Source organism: Spodoptera frugiperda, chromosome 15 (genome assembly GCF_023101765.2).
Source record: "Spodoptera frugiperda isolate SF20-4 chromosome 15, AGI-APGP_CSIRO_Sfru_2.0, whole genome shotgun sequence".
NCBI lineage: Eukaryota > Metazoa > Arthropoda > Insecta > Lepidoptera > Noctuidae > Spodoptera > Spodoptera frugiperda.
In genome coordinates this window covers 11,567,546-11,584,890 of record NC_064226.1, presented here as the reverse complement: position 1 = coordinate 11,584,890, position 17,345 = coordinate 11,567,546, and the positions used below count along the sequence as shown (strand labels likewise).

The following is a 17,345-nucleotide window of genomic DNA, read 5'->3' as shown; positions in this document are numbered from 1 at the left end:
TGCGGGCCTGCGGGCGGCGAGTAAGGGTAGCTCACCGCCCGAACAGAACCAGACCCGTGCGTACGGCGCGTAGCGTTCCACGCGCGCCTCAAAGAGCCATCAGACCACCACAGATGGGGCCCAGTAGGGCTGATGCCTGATCCGGAGCTGCGGACTACCTAGCGGGTTTACCGGGGCTCCGGCTCGAAAAGCAGGAGAAGGAACGGGGTGGTTTTTAGTCAGTAAGAGTCTGACACTCCCTCTCGCCTCGCCCAAGGTGGGAGAAGTCATTGGATGATTTTCCCCCATGAAAAAAAAAAAAAGAAAGCTATGCAATTCTTTCTTTTCGTCTCACTCACTCCTAACACATCAATCTTTCTCATATTCATCATCTCACCTATATCTAGCATCTTGCCTGTTATTCATTGTAGCAAAATGGCAATCACCAACCCGTTTTCTGCCTGGGCACAGTAAGACAAGACGTAAAAGCAGAGCACGTTGCCGTCGGTAATTTACCCCTGCAAGACAGTGGTGGTCAAAAATTTCCACAACTCGAAGGTTAACGAGGATACTGCAGAAACGGAGGGGATATGAAAAATATCCTTGCAGTAGCTCGGGTGGGCAGGGTCGCGTAACATTTATAATTATTTAACTGTCAAATAAATTTTATAAACAAAATATGTCAAGAAATAATAAAAAAAAAATTGGTGAAAGTTACAATTTATTACGATAACAATATTCTTAACAACTATTCATATCTTATGCGTTGGAAGAGATCCAGGCGGTGTAGCGGGATACACGAGCGTTGACACCGGGGAAGGCAGCCTGAGCACAGCCAATACCGAAAGAGCAGACACCAACAACGATGCCGTTGTGGTAGAGGGGACCACCAGAGTCACCCTGGCACTGGTCGCGACCGCCGGTGGGCCAGCCGGAGCACAACATGTTGTCGGTGATGGTGATACCGCGGGTAGCGTAGTTGTTTCTGCAAGTAGCCTGGTTGATGATGCGCAGCTCAACGTGACGGAGCTGCTCAGAGCTAGAGCCACCAGCCTATGAATAAAGAGTACATTTTTATTTTACATGCCAACAAGATACAGTTTTCTGGATTTATTTTCTGGATTAGATTTATTTAAAATATACTTACAGAGGTAGTTCCCCATCCAGCGGCCCAGGCGGCGGTGTTGTCACCGGGCAAGTAGTTGGCACCAGCAATGGAGGCAGCCTGAACATTGTTGTTGAAGGAGAAAGTGGTGGCGGAACGGAGGATAGCGATGTCGTTGTTCAAAGTTGCGGAGTTGTATGAAGGGTGGACGATGTTAGTGTTGACGTTGTGAACGACACCACCGCTGTTGGCCCAGGTGGAACCGAGACGGATTCTCCATCTGTTAGCGGCGTCACCACTGCAAACAAAATTTGTTGTTAAAATTTGTCCTCTACTTGATAGCGAAGTTGAGACTTCTGGAGCAGTACTTACACTGTGCAGTGGGCAGCAGTAAGGATGGCACGGTTGTTCAAGATGGAACCACCGCACGCCTGCCAGTAGGAGCTCAAGTTCCACGAGTACAGCAGAGATGCAATGGTGGGGTACCGGTCAATGGTGGTGACCGAACCACCCACAATCCTCTGGGGATTGGAGGGGACGGCTGAAATGAAAAATATTGTTTAACATTTTGATAGATACATGAATTTAAAAGAGACAATATTTGTCAGATATGTTAGAACTTGTAATCAAAGTCTAATAGAAGATAGAATATTACCTGCTACCACAGCTAAGAGAAGGGCCAAGCAAGCGAGGACACGCATTTTGTTGCTACTTGTGAACAAGTGTACCAAATGAAACTAGCTGATGGTATTTATATCAAAACGGAATGATTAGGCTACAGCGCGAAAAGATTAAATAGAATTATTTTTGTATTATCAAGCGCTGTGCACATTAAGAAGATTACAGATCTGGGAAATACGAAAAACCTTTAACATTTGTAAATGTTTGCTTTTTTAAATGTTTGAATTGATCTGAAAACTTTACTTATATGGAACCTTTACCACCACTACCATATTTATAGAGAAACTTTCTTAATTATCTTATAAAATATGTTAATCAAGGTTATTGAAAAACCACAAAATGTAACAACCTATCGTGACGTTAAATATTAAAACCTTATGTGAAGGATCCATTACAATGTGCGTGATCTGAGATAAGTACAGTAGGTCTATTTTTAATCTTTCTTTAATCAGAATACAGTCAGAGAATGTGTCATTCATAAATTCTTATTTGCTTGGAACGGACACTTGCGTTAAATAATTATTTTATTTTTGCAAACAATAAGATACGTTGTAAAAGTTTTACGATTTCTCATTGGTTAGAAAAGTAAATAATTTCCGTTTCTAAAAGTGAATTTTGAAAGATATTTCACATAATTATACGATTTACTATTTACGGTTTTAAAGTAATTAAGTGAGTTTATTAATATGAAGAAAACATTGTGAAATTCTGCAATTGTCATATTTATAGTAAGATGGTGTTTAATACAATTGGGATTTGAAATATTTCTACGCATTTTAAGGGAAAATTTGTAGCGACTGTGGTAATTTTTTTCTTAATACGATTAAAATAATTGTAACCGACTTCCTCAAAAAGGGGAGGTTATCAATTCGACTGTATGTTTTTATTTAGATATATGTTACGCGATTACTCCGGTGTTTGTGAACTGATTTTAATTATTAGTTTTTTGTTTGAATGGTCATACCTTCGACTTGGTCCCATTTCTACCAAGTCAAGATATCAGATCTTAGGATGTCAGGGAATAGAGGGGAAAGTTTAAAAATTGATTTTTTTTTTAATAAAATATTTAAAACATCTCCCACTATCATACACCTTAAAGGTCTGGAGTCGATCTGATGATGAAGCCGATAGATAGACATTTGAGGGAACTCTTTGTTGACTCCTACCATCGTATTCCATCGTAGTCCGCATCATCACTTACCTTCAGTCAAGATAGCGGCTAAACGTCGACCAATCAAATGTAAAAAAGAACTTACAGCAATGACCCCGTGTTTGTATTGATGAGAATTTTACACTTAGATAGGGGTTTCATTGTCCTACGTGGTTTATACCTAGTATATCGGGTCTGTATACTTAACCTTGTACTAAAATAATAAATTACAAATAAAAAAAAAACAAAAAACTTCAAAAACTAAAATTTAAAAACAAACATATGCCCAAAAAAATAACTATTATAAGTCAAGTTTGTGTACTGATACGATGGAAATTGCTATTTTTTGCTTTGCTCCTAACCTCTTAAATAGCTGATGTGAAGCCACGTTCAGAAAGGTTGGAACTTTTAAAAAACGGACGTATGTTTATGCTTCTGCCTACCTGGCAGTAAAAGGGATGTATAGATAAGTACATATTTTTATTTCAGATTTGAGCAATATTGAAAGATTAATCAATAAAGTTTAAAACATAAATACTACGCCAAGTCCTGCTGAGATGTCTACGTCGATTCATAATTGACTCTTGAATTTTCTTTAAACATAATGAGGTGATGCTTAAGTTAAGTAACAGAAATAGAGTACATTTTTGAAATAAAAAAAGAGTTTGTGACGTTGTAATTAAAGAGCTAGACTTTGCACATCTGACTAATTTCTATTTATAGCCTTTAATTTTTTAACACCTTTTGAATCATTTGGAAAGCCAGATTGATAAAGTATTTATAATGACTTTAAAATTAATTTTCCTCAACTTTCTGCGTCTTATTTCTCGTTTATCGTTACGCGTGCGTAGTTAATGCTTCAAAACGCTTCTTATCTTTTATTTTAATTGATAAGTTCGAGATGTGATTTTGTTTAGTCATTTTATTTTACAGGTACTTGCCATTCTAGATTACCTATTATTGTTGTTCAATCTATCTTCATTACTGTTTAGCAGTTGACGCCGATAAGTCCAGTCACCGATTGTGGATTAGACTTAGTAGGTACGTCATTATTAATTGAAAATTATTGATCTTCAAATGTAGCAGACTTTTTTGAGATGCGTATGTAATCTCATCATAGCAAAGACCTGTCATGCATTGCCATAGTTTACAAGTTACGATATTTGAATGCGACTGGCAACAGTTAGGACACCAAAAAATTAAGGATACTGGTATTGCACCCACTATTCAATATTTGTGTTATAAGTCCTATGTAATATGGTGTGAGGCTATTGCCATAATATACTGGGCACAATTTCAGAGACCGTGCTATTACTGATGTCTATCAATTCTAAAGTCCCAGGTTTGGGATTATATTTAAGCTACAGCTAATCGAACTAGTAAAACGCGAGTATAAGATTTACCTCAATTGCCTTATTCACGAAGTAGTCACGCGTGATGTTATTATTATGCATTTTCATTGACATCAATCAAATATATTTCCAATCTGACGATAAATTATATTTAACAGGGTTCATGAAAAAGCGATAGGTATAATTATACTGACAAGTTAAATGATTGAATGCTACATAATACATTTATAACACGTGCGTCGTATCTTATCCGTATGATTGGGTAAGTAAAGGTGCATTTTACACCTGTATAATAGAAGCAAGGATATAGGCACGTAATTGCCACTATGCAATGTACACCCACTTTTCACCATTTATGTTACAAGACCCATGTAATAGGCTTTTACAGCACTCACAGGGGAAAGTGGTAGTATTTTGCCTAATCACTATAATACAATAACACACTAATTAATAGTTATAATTATAGACATTTTCATCATCACTTTGACTTTTAACTTTGTTGGTTTTTAATTAATGTTTTGATTATGTCGTTGAACGAGTGGTTTTTTAGAATTTCAAAATTTGTATAAAATTTTTCAGACTTTGTCTCTGAATAATTATCGCTAATATTTATGACGAATTTACGGCAATAGACTTATTTCCACTTAATGTATAAAAATTTTCAAATAACTGGTAAACAGTGTGTTTATATTGTACTATTGTAGGTATAAATGTACCACTGCCTGCCCCTTTAGGGATTAATCTTACATTTAGCGTATCAGTGATAAGTAATTTAGTACATGTTTAGGCATGTTAAGTATTTTATTGAATATTACTAATATCATTAATCTAAATCATCAGGCAAGCGACATTAATGCCCTTATCAATCAGTTAAATAAATACGATTAAACTTATCATATCATTTTTATAATGACACATCACATCACATCATACACATGACACCTGAATACGTAACGAAAAATATGACTTTGTAAACAGATTAAAGTAACAACAAAAATATTTATAGTTTCCTCAAATGATAAGTTACATGAAGTAGAGAATGGAAGGGAAGCCTATATAGGCAAATAGAAGAAGAAAACAAGATTTATGGAACAATATTCAGTAGTTTATTCGATTCGACTTAGCTTAAATTTTATTCGATATGTATTTACGAGTTAGAGCTGATCCAGGAGGTGAACCTAGATACGCGAACATTGACACCAGGAAGGGAGTCCAGACCACATCCAAGACCGAAAGAGCAGACACCGACGAGAACGCCATTGTGGTAGAGGGGACCACCAGAGTCACCCTGGCACTGGTCGCGACCACCGGTGGGCCAGCCAGAGCACAACATGTTTTGGGTGATAGTCAAGAAGACGAGACCGTAGTTAGCTCTGCAAATGTCCTGGTTGACAGTGACCACCATCACGTGACGGAGCTGCTCAGAGCCAGTGGGTGCGCCATACTGTAAAATAAAATATATATTATGAGATACTAATGTAATGAGTCTTACTCAATTTATCAAAACGCTCCTATTTTAATGCCTGTACATATTGTTTGAATTTCATGGTTAAAAATAGCCAGTAACTCTCTAGCTTTAAGTTGATTTCCTAACTAAAAAAATCCTTTCTGAAATCTCTGTATGAAACCAACTACAAAACGGCTGTGAATATGACAAAAGTAATGTTTAACTTACGTAAGTTGTACCCCAACCAGCAGCCCACACGGGTTGGAAGTCACCAAGAACGTAGTTGGAGCCAGCGATGGAAGCAGCTTGGACATTGTTGTTGAAAGAGAAGGCTGAAGCAGAGTGCAAGATAGAAAGATCACTGTCCAGGGTGCTGTCATCGTAAGATGGGTGAATAATGATCCTGTTGACGTCGTTTACAATACCACCGCTGTTGGCGAAGGTGGAGCCGACACGGATACGCCATCTGTTCACTTGGTCACCACTGTAAAAGAAATTATAAGATTATTCTCTGAACGAACTAAGATGGTCAGTAAACTTGAAGATTAAGGTAACGTACACTGTGCAGTGGGCAGCAGTAAGAACAGCCCTGTTGTTAAGGATGGTACCGCCACAAGCTTGGAAGTAGGTGTTGAAGTTCACCGTGTACAAGAGAGCGGCAATCGAGGGGTACTGGTCAATGGTAGTCACCGTTCCACCCACAATCCTTTGGGGATTTGCTGGGACAGCTGAAAACAAAGAAAACGGTTTACGTCAGTATTAATAACAGAGATTGGTATTGCCAATATTTCATAATATGACGAATATATTAGATGCTTATTAAATAGCACCTGCCACAGCCGCGATGCAAAGGGCTAGAAAAGCGATGACACGCATTTTGGATAACTCGTGGACAAGTGAGGTAAATTGCCAATTGATGACAGTATTTATATCAAAATGAAATCGATTAGTGTACTATACCGGGAGATTAAATGCCAAATTATCACTACACATGCGCAAACGGCATTAATAGATTAATTCTAATTAGGCGAATAATCTTCGGGTCTCGTGCTCGCACGCGACTGCCTACTAGAGTACGTGCCTACGAATTTTTAGATGATGACGAACCAAATTCTTAGATTGCGAAAAAAGTCTGACTAACAGGTAAATAACATAAATTAAACAGTAATAGCTGTATTAAGTAAAAAAACAACAATAATTGTATATTATAATATACCAGATTTTGCTAACACGATAATTTTTTTAAACGAATCTACCTATAGTGAAAAGTTGCTTAGAAAACCTACCAGTATCTTATGAATTTAATTCCTTCCAGCTTTACTGCGAAGTAAGATGGATGCACCAATATATTTGGTTGTACTAGACAAGATAAAAATAGCTATAGTTATTGTTTTTACTTTCTTCGAATGACTTCAATAGAAAAACGAACAAAAAATTGTTCGTTAATGATAATTTTTTTATCAATACGTACAGGAAATACTTATCTTTTCGTTTCCGTCTTAATATCCGATTATTTTAAAAAGACTTGCCACCTTACTAAGTCAGAGTCATTTAATGGTTACTTAATCCAGTCCTTAGCAATAGTTTTACCTACTTTGTCTCTGGAGCTAAAATCATCATTGTCGATTGACGATCAGCCCATTTCCATATCTACTGCTTCTCTAATAGCACACTACAGAGGTAAATCTTCAGTAATTTGCAGCCATTGAATTGTAACTACTACTATTTAAAAATAATATGACATTACAGTTCAGTTACACTTTGCTTCAAAATAAATCGTTTAATAGGCAAAGTAATATTGTGTATTTTTAAATACTTATCTTCTTCTTTTATATTGGATTTCAAACATACCAAATATCATCATAAATTCCTATTGCTATGTCATCAACTTTAATATCAGCAACTTTAAATAAAAACTATGATATGCCATAAGTATTTCCTTAAAAGATTTTCTAATCGATACTCATGCCCAATTGAAGAATCGTAAATTTTATCATTATAGGAAATTGATGCTATAAAAATCATGACTCCCTTTGATTTCAAACATCGTTTATTACTAAATTGCTCGCAAGTAATGTGTTGAAGATAAGATAGGTAACTCTCATCTAATTATTATTTTATGTTGTTATACGTACTTATGTATATCATATTGCAATTTAGGAACTAAGGTAGTTTATAATTATTGTTAGAAATAATGTGTCTCTAGTACCTACCTCCTACGGAGCTGCGGACTACTTATCGGGTTGCCGGTTCGAAAAGCAGGAGTAGGAACGGTGTGGGTTTCAATTAGTTAAAATCTTACCTCGAATGGCCTCTATTGGCTGATTTTTTCCCATTTAAAATACCTACCTTCTAAGATTAATCATTTCTTCAAAAAGTTAAACAAAAGAGCATACAAACTTTCGTAATACCGTACTATTTTGATTTTGTTTAAATTGTACATATTTTATTACTACGATTGTATTTTTGTTTAATACTCGGCGTACATGACACGTAATGCTCGTTATCTTTCATTTTTATCAAAGAAACATTGTTTCAGCGCCGTCTGTTTATGATTGAGCAATTGTTATTAGAGCATTTAAAATATTGCTAAAAAGTTTTCAGTGTAGTAACACTGAAAAGATTTTACTGAAAACATTACTCAAATTAAATAAACTTCACTCAAATTAAAGGAGAATGCTCAGCAAAATCCAGAGTTGATTAAAATGAATCACGAACCATTTTATTTAAAATCGCAATTAATACGCTATTTGTATATCATAACCGAACAGATCAACAACCTGCGGCATATTATAATTTTGTGTAGCATAACGCTTGAATTACCGAGTAAGAGTGCCTTACCACCAAAGACGTGCTATGCTACGTTGCTGTGGACGCATTTGGCTTGAGTTAATTCATTAAATGTTTGGACCACCAGATTCCTTGGAGCATTGCTCCTCATGGTGCAAATTAGGACGCGCGAAGAACATATCCTCTGCTATAATTACAGAGACATCACTATAATTATTTTCACTTTACTTCTGATTAACCAATATATAAAAAAAAAAAAACTAAAATGACATCGTATAATTTTTTTAAGGTTGTAAATATTAGAATACTACAATATTGGTCTGGGTTGTCAAAATCTGGATTAAATCAAAATTTCAATTCGAAGTCATAATTTTTAACAAAATACAAAACCAATATTGGAAGAATATTAATAATAAATATTTTTTAGGTACGGAATAAAATAATACAATGGGCGGTACATTTGAATACTGACATTAGTGAATTTCCGGATATGATGGGATTTTTAATGTGTGATAATATCTCACCTGTCCTGAATACCTCATTTTATCAAAAATAATTTTCTTTTATATCTTTTCAATATCCGGATTACAGATAACTTTTCTTTGATTTGGGAAAATTTACAATAAAATTTTGCACCTGTTGGATCTAAATTGTTTTTATCTTGATCGGCAACCGAGATATGTATATTATATTAAACTAACTATTGAGTTCTACTTTCTACGCATGCTACTCCAGTAACTAAAGAATTTGAATTTGATTATTATTAATTAGATTGCAGGTGGAACAACCACGATACAGGAGAAAATCCTAGTGAGAGGCAACGTTTTTAGGATATTTAAGGAAAATTCTGATATGTTCTTTCATAAAAATCTTGCCCTGACTATCGTTAGGAGTCATTTTAGACTTCCTTATTCACTATATAAGTGTCACATAACATAGCAGAGATTAATTTTATTTTATTTCTTTAGATAAATATGCAGAGATATTTTGTCAAACTTCTCTCAGTTGAAAATGGTAAACGTGTCTAGTGAATTTCAGATTGACTAAAACCTCTCCGTTCTAATTTGTGCTCTATGCCGAGGCCGCGATATAGGTAGTCTCAGTTACAACCCCAGAAGTAACACAAATCTAAAATTGTATTTTAACGAAAAAAAAAAAAAATGTTAATACGTTTGAACTTATTTTATTGAGAGAAATCGTTTACAGCATCTTATGCATTAGCGGCAATCCAGGAGGAGAATCGAGATACGCGAACGTTGACACCGTGCAGGGAGTCAAGACCACATCCAAGACCGAAGGAGCAGACACCAACAACGACGCCGTTGTGGTAGAGAGGACCACCAGAGTCACCATTGCACTGGTCGCGACCGCCAACGGGCCAGCCAGAGCACAACATGTTTTGGGTGATTTGGATGAAGACGAGACCGTAGTTGGATCTGCAGATGTCTTGGTTAACAGTCAGGACCATCACGTGACGGAGCTGCTCGGAACCTGGTCCACCGTCCTGTAAATTATAAAATAAATGTTTTTAAATCGGTCTTTCAAAACCTTTAACTAAGATTATTCAAAAGAATTTGGTAATTGGAAAATTATTCATTTGTTTCGAATACTGTTACTAAATAAACCCTTATTTTTGAAAGGAAACTTACAAATTGTGAGCCCCAACCGGCAGCCCAGACAGGTTGGTAGTCACCAACATTGTAGTTGGAACCAGCGATGGAGGCAGGTTGAACATTGTTGTTGAAAGTGAAGGCAGATGGAGAGTGGACGATGCAGATATCACTGTCCAGGGTTGAGTAGTTGAAATCAGGGTGCATGATGACATTGTTAGGAGCGTGCATAACACCACCACTGTGTGCGAAAGAAGACCCGACACGGATACGCCATCTGTTGATCGGGCGATCTCCACTGTAAAAAGAATTTTGTTAACATTAGAATTTATAGCAAAAAGGTATTATTAGGTACAAGATTTATCGTTGTCTTTTGTGAAATCCTGTTACTAATTACATCATTAATTTTTGGTGAAACATATTAATTCATTTCATCATCTGTAATGGAAAGTAGTCCTATCTATGTAGTTATCGATATATCTCTAATTGTTTATATTTCGATACATCAGTCTACTTTTACCATAGAATAGAAAATAAAAGAATTTAGCGAAAAAAAATTAAAATGGAGACTAAGTATTCCAACATTTCTCTTAATTTATGCATATACTTACTAGAAGCAGTGAGCAGCAGAGAGAATAGCCCGGTTGTTTATGATGATACCGCCACAACGTTGAAAGAATGAGATTAAGTTTTCAGAGTACAACAGGGTAGCGATGGATGGGTACTGATCAATAGTTGTCAGTTGACCACCCATAATTCGCTGGGGGTTAGAGGCAGCTGAAAATAAAAATAATGAAAATTAGGAAAAATAATCTAATATGAATAAAATACATTGTTATATAACTCTTTATTGCTTGGAACAAGTTTGTTGAACTTTTGAAAGCAGACAAACTGTCTGTAACTAATTTCATAATTAAATAATAGTCATAGGCAAATTAAAGAAATTACTTTATTGGCATCCGTGATTTAAAAACAAACTTTACACATATAATGCGAATTATATGAAAGTAGTATCGTCACAAACAAATACTATTACTACACTTATAATAATAGGCACAATATAACATATTATGGACATACCCGAAGCTGTTGCGATGAAAAAAGCAAAGAAAGCGGCGACAATCATCTTGTTGTGGCTCGAAGACGAGTGAGGTAGAACTTCAAATTATTACGATATTTATATCAACGACATTAAATCAACCGAAGCGAAACGCTGTCAGATAAAATAATTTGTTATGGTTTATCATTTTTCTTACGTACATAAAAGGATTAACAGATAATTTAAGGCATGTCGATTAAAAAACCCCACTATTTACCTATAAACTAGGGAAATTAAAAGTAGTTTGTGATAGTTACAAGACAAGTTTATCTAAAGAATGGTTCACAATCATGAAAGTGTATTTTGTTAAACAATTTTATTATATTACTTAAATGGGTATCTTAGAAACTATTCGTCTCACATGGTTGAAATTTTCAAATATTATATTCAGATGCACTAGAACACACCGAGCGGCGTACTAAGAAGCTGTGCAACGATGTTGCGTTTGTTCACGCCTTCACAGGTGCATGGTTGCAAGTTTTTTGGTTTTTTACACAACTTGATTCCCCATAGTCCTTTCCATCGTTAAACCACATGACTATTGCCAAAGCACCACCGTTTCTTTGTAGATATCCCACCTACTCGCACTAAGTTCTTAGCTTTAAGCTCCTTTGTGCGAACTGCTAAGGAATTCTTTGCCGGTGTAACCTGGGCGTCTTCAAGGCCAGGGTGAACTGGTTGATTTTGGGCAAACGTGCTCCATCGTTTGCCGCATCATCACTTACCACCAGGATAGTGACCAAACATCAACCCACCAAATATAAAAAAAACTTTTGCCTGTCTTCTATTACAAGATAACTAAAATTATCAACAGTTTAATTGTTTAGGCCTGCATAGAACCATAATCGTCTGTCTGTGTGGAAATGCACGTATTGTAAATGGGTGGAAATGCACTACTGAAACGGGTAATTTTGTAAGTGCAAACCTAACTATTGTCAACTAATTTCAAATATATGGAATATTAAAAGGGTGGCACTTTTAATATGTACACTTCATTATAAGATAACAATGGAGTAAATCGATTATCATAATTATGGATATGCCCACCGAATGGGTTTTTCGGGTTTGATATCTCTTGGTGTAAGCGAATGTTAGATATTATTCTGAAGCAGTCAGTTGAGCTAATACATATTGTAGTGAAATATTCGATCGTTGTGAGAAAAAATTTAAAGCGTGTTAAATTTAAAAAAAAAAGTTAAGTTTTAAGAAGTTTCGTGTTTTTACGAGTAGTGCATTTTTTTAACAAAGATCGCTGTAGTGGTTCCCTGTGATACCAGGATGGTTATACACCAAAAGTTCGTTCGATGGCCCGCACATTGATCGTAACAGTGTAATATTGGAAAAATATGAAAAACGAATTGTAATGAAATACGAACGTTGTAAAGTTACGCGTTGTACGATGGTTGGGAAGTCCGGTCACCAGTAAATTGTCACTACATTATTTTAGATAAAAAATGTAGATACAACTGTTTTAGATAATATTCAGCACTGAATTAATCTACTATTATTTATGAGTGTTTAGGTGGCATTCGTTTTTTTTTTGGAAAATCCAACCAATTAGTAAGAAAATTCAGATAATGCCATTTCGAATAAAAAAAAAAATATATTTTTTTTATTTTATTAAGGACAACAAACGGCAGTACACTAAATAGGTATATATACATGATACAGTAAATCATAAATACTTAAATGAACAAATACACTGCCCACGACGTTATCCACATATTACTGTACAAAAGAATTTAGTGTTACAATAATAAAATATATTAAAACACGTGTTTTAAGTGAACATTATTTTCATCACAAAAACTGCACGATTGGTGCGGTGACTGGGCAACTCTCACACATTATTCATTTTCAAAAAACCCCTAAGTGCGTGCTAGGATCAAATCAACACCTATGACCGTAATAATTATTATGAGTCACCTTAATGTAATCATTTTTTTAATAATTACTAGTCTTATCGACGTCGATTAATTATGATGTCTACTGAAAAAAATATGCGGGTAAATTCAGTTCGGTTGCAGTCGACCTATTTGTTTAATTTCAATTCTTTATTTTGTAATAATGAAAGTTGTTAGCAAAATATTATTATAAAGGAGGTAAAAGCACTGAGATGAGAACAAAATGAAAATTTAATTATGTGTCTTTTGATAAAAAATATTGGAAAGCCTACTCAGTCATGATGAGTTTTTTTTAATGAATATGAAATGATGAGCTTTAATAAAATAATTGTTTAGGACTTTACTAAAAAATATTTAATTAATTAATAATTGCATGAACATAATACAATATATGTATTTTTAAAAAATTTGCTGGTGGTCCGGAGGTTTAAGACACCCGTATGATTCTGTAGCACTCAATTCTGCTCGTAAGTACAAAAACAACAACCTATTTCATCATTAACAGTCCACTGTTAAACTATGAGGTCCCCATACATAATTATAGTGTGTGTCATAATCTACCTGAGATAAACTATTATATCAAACCCATACATTAACTTTTAGATTAACTGAATGTAATTTTAAATGAATCTATTTGTCTAGAGAATGCCATACCATAACTACACTTAGGGTCAATAAGCTTCTAACTTTTTTACGGATAATGTAATCTACTAAAATATGCACTTAGTGGAAAATATAAAAAACTCATTGTTTATTTATACCTATTGTATGTGCAATGTATGATATAATCTACAGATAATGATAGATTAAAGTCAAAGTCAGCTAAAATGAGTCACTACTGCCCACGAATTATAGATAAAAATTGGACGACATAAATATACACGCCTATTCGAGGAACCGGGCGTGTATTAATAATATCTCCAGTTATATACTGGTGCTGGTACCGGTAATATGTTATCGAATGGTGACTAAGGAACGAAATACTCATATGAAAAAATCTCTAGCCATTGTTAGCAAGAGGTGATTCCACGAGCAATGAATTTTACTTTGCTGATAGATTTTTATAGGATAGTAATGCAACAAACCAGTAGACGTATCGCCTATTGGTAAACAAATAGCACTGATTGGACATTTGGCAGTCTATCTGAGAGGAAACCTCACTCACACGGCGAAATACAACGCAAGTGATGTTCACGCTGGTTTTTTGGAAGTCAATAATATTACTCTGGTCTAACCGAAGATATTTCATCGAATTAAATTTTATTATTTATGTATTTCTATCTAGTAAGAATATAATGAGCATCAAACAATAAAGCTTTGATCGTGTCTAACCGAAGATGTTCCATCGAATTAAATTTTATTATTTATGTATTTCTATCTAGTAAGAATATAATGAGCATCAAACAATAAAGCTTTGATCGTGTGTAAAAACATCGTAAAAAATATACGTAATGAAATCAAAAACATTAAATTGATGAAATTAAATTTTATTATTATATTAAACATAATATTTTCTTCTTATGAGTTGGAAGAAATCCAAGTAGTGTACCGAGAAACGCGAGCGTTCACACCAGGGAAGTTAACCAGACCGCAACCCAAACCGAAAGAGCAGACACCAACAACGATGCCGTTATGGTAGAGAGGACCACCAGAGTCACCCTGGCACTGGTCGCGACCGCCAGAGGGCCAGCCGGAGCACAACATGTTGGCGGTGATGGTAATACCAACAATGCGGTAGTTGTTAGCACAGCTGTTCTGGTTCATAATCACAAGTTGGACGTGACGGAGCTGCTCGGAACCGGAGCTGGCACCAGACTGAAAAATAAGATAAAATAAATATCAATTAAGAAAATACCATGAGTACCTATAGTGGTGTATTCTAGATTTTGACGTTTTTTGTTTCTTGTAGACAATAAATGGCTCTAATGCAGTTTCACGCACCCGGCTATTGTTTACATTTACGGCTCCTTTGATTAATGTATAAATCTGATAATTAATTTTCACTTGCTTGTTACAAAAAATCTAATTACTCAATTCCAAGTCAGTTCCACATTTAGCAGTCGATTTTAAATTTTTTATGACTTTTTGTTGATTCAGGAATTATAAAGCCCAAAGTTTAAATTAAAATAAATAAATGTTCTAAATAACTTACAGCAGTTGTACCCCATCCTGCAGCCCAAACAGCCTGATTGTCAGCGACGTTGTAGTTGGCACCGGCGATGGAGGCAGCGCGGACATTGTTGTTGAAGGTAAAGGTGGAGGCGGAGCGGAGGATAGCGATGTCATTGTCCATAGTATTAGAGTTGTATGAGCCGTGGACAATATTCTGGTTGACATTATGGACGACACCACCACTGTTAGCCCAGGTGGAGCCTACGCGAATACGCCATCTGCCGACCGCATCACCACTGCAAAGAATGAGCAAGTCATTAAGAATTGTTATTGAACTCTGTATAACCTAACATCTATACAACATTCGTTACTGGATACACGGGTTCTAATTGAGAAATCATTTTTAAGTATAAAATAATCCATTTATTCAGAAATCACGTTATGACTCCTTGTAGTTGAGAAGTGATTGTGATCAGAGCGTAGCTGGTTAAATATAACATGTTAGGTACTTACTGAGTGCAGTGAGCAGCTGTGAGGATAGAACGGTTGTTGAGGATGGTACCTCCGCAGGCTTGCCAGTAAGCACTCCAGTTGCTGGTGTATAACAGAGCGGCGATGGTGGGATATTGATCAATTGTGGTCACCGAACCACCAACAATCCTCTGAGGATTTGTCGGGACGGCTGAAAAGGAAATTTATTTTTTATCACAATTTGTTTTTCCATTCTTACATTTTAGCCATGTCAAAACACATTTGTCACATACCCTAATCTTACCACGGGTGTCATTAGAGTCTATTATAAAGGATTAATTGAGAACCAGGCACTGAAACTTATCCTTTTAAACTGCAATATTGAAGTATGGTGGAATGGGTTGCGGGCTACTCAAAGGGCGAACGAGATGGTTTTAAGTCAGTAAGAATCTGACACTCCGTCTCGCCTCACTCGAGGTGGGATAAGTCATAATAAATAACTATTTTGTAAGGAATTCACACAAGTCCAGTAGTAAACTCTCACAGGCTATTGATGATGATGAATTATTTAGTGTTATAGTACTTACCTCCTGCGTCGTGGGCTAGTTTAGTTAGACTTACCAGCATGATCGAAATCGATCGGGTGGCTTAATTTTATTTTTATAAAGTAAACAAGTAAAGGCAGTGGAATATTTAAAACATTTTTGAGAGTATTTTTTAAGAAAGTAATTTAATTTAAAATGACTTACCTGCTACTGCCGCTACTAAAATGGCTAGAACACTGAGGACGCGCATGTTGATTGACTAATTACTCAGTGACTTAGCAATGCGCATTTATACTCTCAAAGATTGATAACATGGGAGCTAAGCTAAGATTATTTAATCTCAGACTTAGATAAGCTGATATTTTTGTGTTCTTGATTTTTGACGTAGAATGATTTTTGACAGCGCAAGCACATTTTCTCCTTATTTATTGCCACTGTTTGTGTTAACTTCTTTAATAAATTCTGAAGTTAAATCTAAATTAAACCTTTGCTAGATCTATACAATAAGTCAGTTAACAAAATCTTTTGAGGTAGCATACAATTCTACTAGATAATTATATTCGAGATAGGGATTTAGGTAACATAATTTTATAATAACTATCATGAGATATACTTAACTAGAAATCACGGTTCACTCATGTAAATTAATGGAGAAAAGCTCTACTAGTTTCGAGTCAACTATAGCGCAGTCAATAGGTAGCGCGACATCGCCGCGTCTGCACATGCTGCTCATGATAAAGAGTCCGTCTGTGACTCGAAACTAGTAGAGCATTTTCTCCTAGTCAATTTAGTTTTAAGTAACACTTTAAAGGTATTTATCCCTGACTTATAATTTATGACTTTTATATATTTATTAACTTATGGAAATAAGTTAGTTATAAAATTAAAGGTTTCACTACTCAATGAAAGAAAAAAGGTTATACTTAATTGTAATACGTACATATATGAGCTAAAATTCTCAAAAAGAAACCACCATACAACAAACAATTACAAAACAAAGTAACAAAGAATTACAAAGATAACATGTAGAATTTTGATACAATTAATCTTGTACTAATTAATAACATGAATTATTTAATTTTATCAGTAAATAAATGATT

The 17,345-nt window shown here is 35.3% G+C and overlaps 5 protein-coding genes across 12 annotated transcripts in view; 1 reads left to right on the top strand and 4 right to left on the bottom strand.

Annotated features, from left to right (window-relative positions):
* The window catches only part of LOC118274591 (solute carrier family 12 member 6), a 511,128-nt gene that overhangs the window by 311,909 nt on the left and 181,874 nt on the right, over positions 1–17,345 (top strand). The gene's annotated exons all lie outside the window — the stretch shown is intronic.
* LOC118274806 (trypsin, alkaline C-like) lies at positions 684–1,905 on the bottom strand. Its single transcript, XM_035592520.2, has 4 exons — positions 1,740–1,905; positions 1,457–1,625; positions 1,127–1,382; positions 684–1,032 (listed from the first exon to the last, which is right to left on the bottom strand). The coding sequence occupies exons 1-4, from the start codon at positions 1,783–1,785 to the stop codon at positions 739–741; spliced, it is 765 nt and encodes a 254-aa protein (XP_035448413.1). The 5' UTR covers positions 1,786–1,905; the 3' UTR covers positions 684–738.
* Positions 5,351–6,711, bottom strand: LOC118274631 (trypsin, alkaline C-like). The gene is made up of 4 exons (XM_050698942.1): positions 6,545–6,711; positions 6,274–6,442; positions 5,943–6,198; positions 5,351–5,711 (listed from the first exon to the last, which is right to left on the bottom strand). The coding sequence occupies exons 1-4, from the start codon at positions 6,588–6,590 to the stop codon at positions 5,415–5,417; spliced, it is 768 nt and encodes a 255-aa protein (XP_050554899.1). The 5' UTR covers positions 6,591–6,711; the 3' UTR covers positions 5,351–5,414.
* LOC118274829 (trypsin, alkaline B) lies at positions 9,672–11,359 on the bottom strand. The gene is made up of 4 exons (XM_035592557.2): positions 11,195–11,359; positions 10,726–10,891; positions 10,154–10,412; positions 9,672–10,008 (listed from the first exon to the last, which is right to left on the bottom strand). The coding sequence occupies exons 1-4, from the start codon at positions 11,238–11,240 to the stop codon at positions 9,715–9,717; spliced, it is 765 nt and encodes a 254-aa protein (XP_035448450.2). The 5' UTR covers positions 11,241–11,359; the 3' UTR covers positions 9,672–9,714.
* On the bottom strand, positions 14,589–16,608 carry LOC118274714 (trypsin, alkaline C-like). The gene is made up of 4 exons (XM_035592392.2): positions 16,450–16,608; positions 15,743–15,911; positions 15,270–15,525; positions 14,589–14,932 (listed from the first exon to the last, which is right to left on the bottom strand). The coding sequence occupies exons 1-4, from the start codon at positions 16,493–16,495 to the stop codon at positions 14,636–14,638; spliced, it is 768 nt and encodes a 255-aa protein (XP_035448285.2). The 5' UTR covers positions 16,496–16,608; the 3' UTR covers positions 14,589–14,635.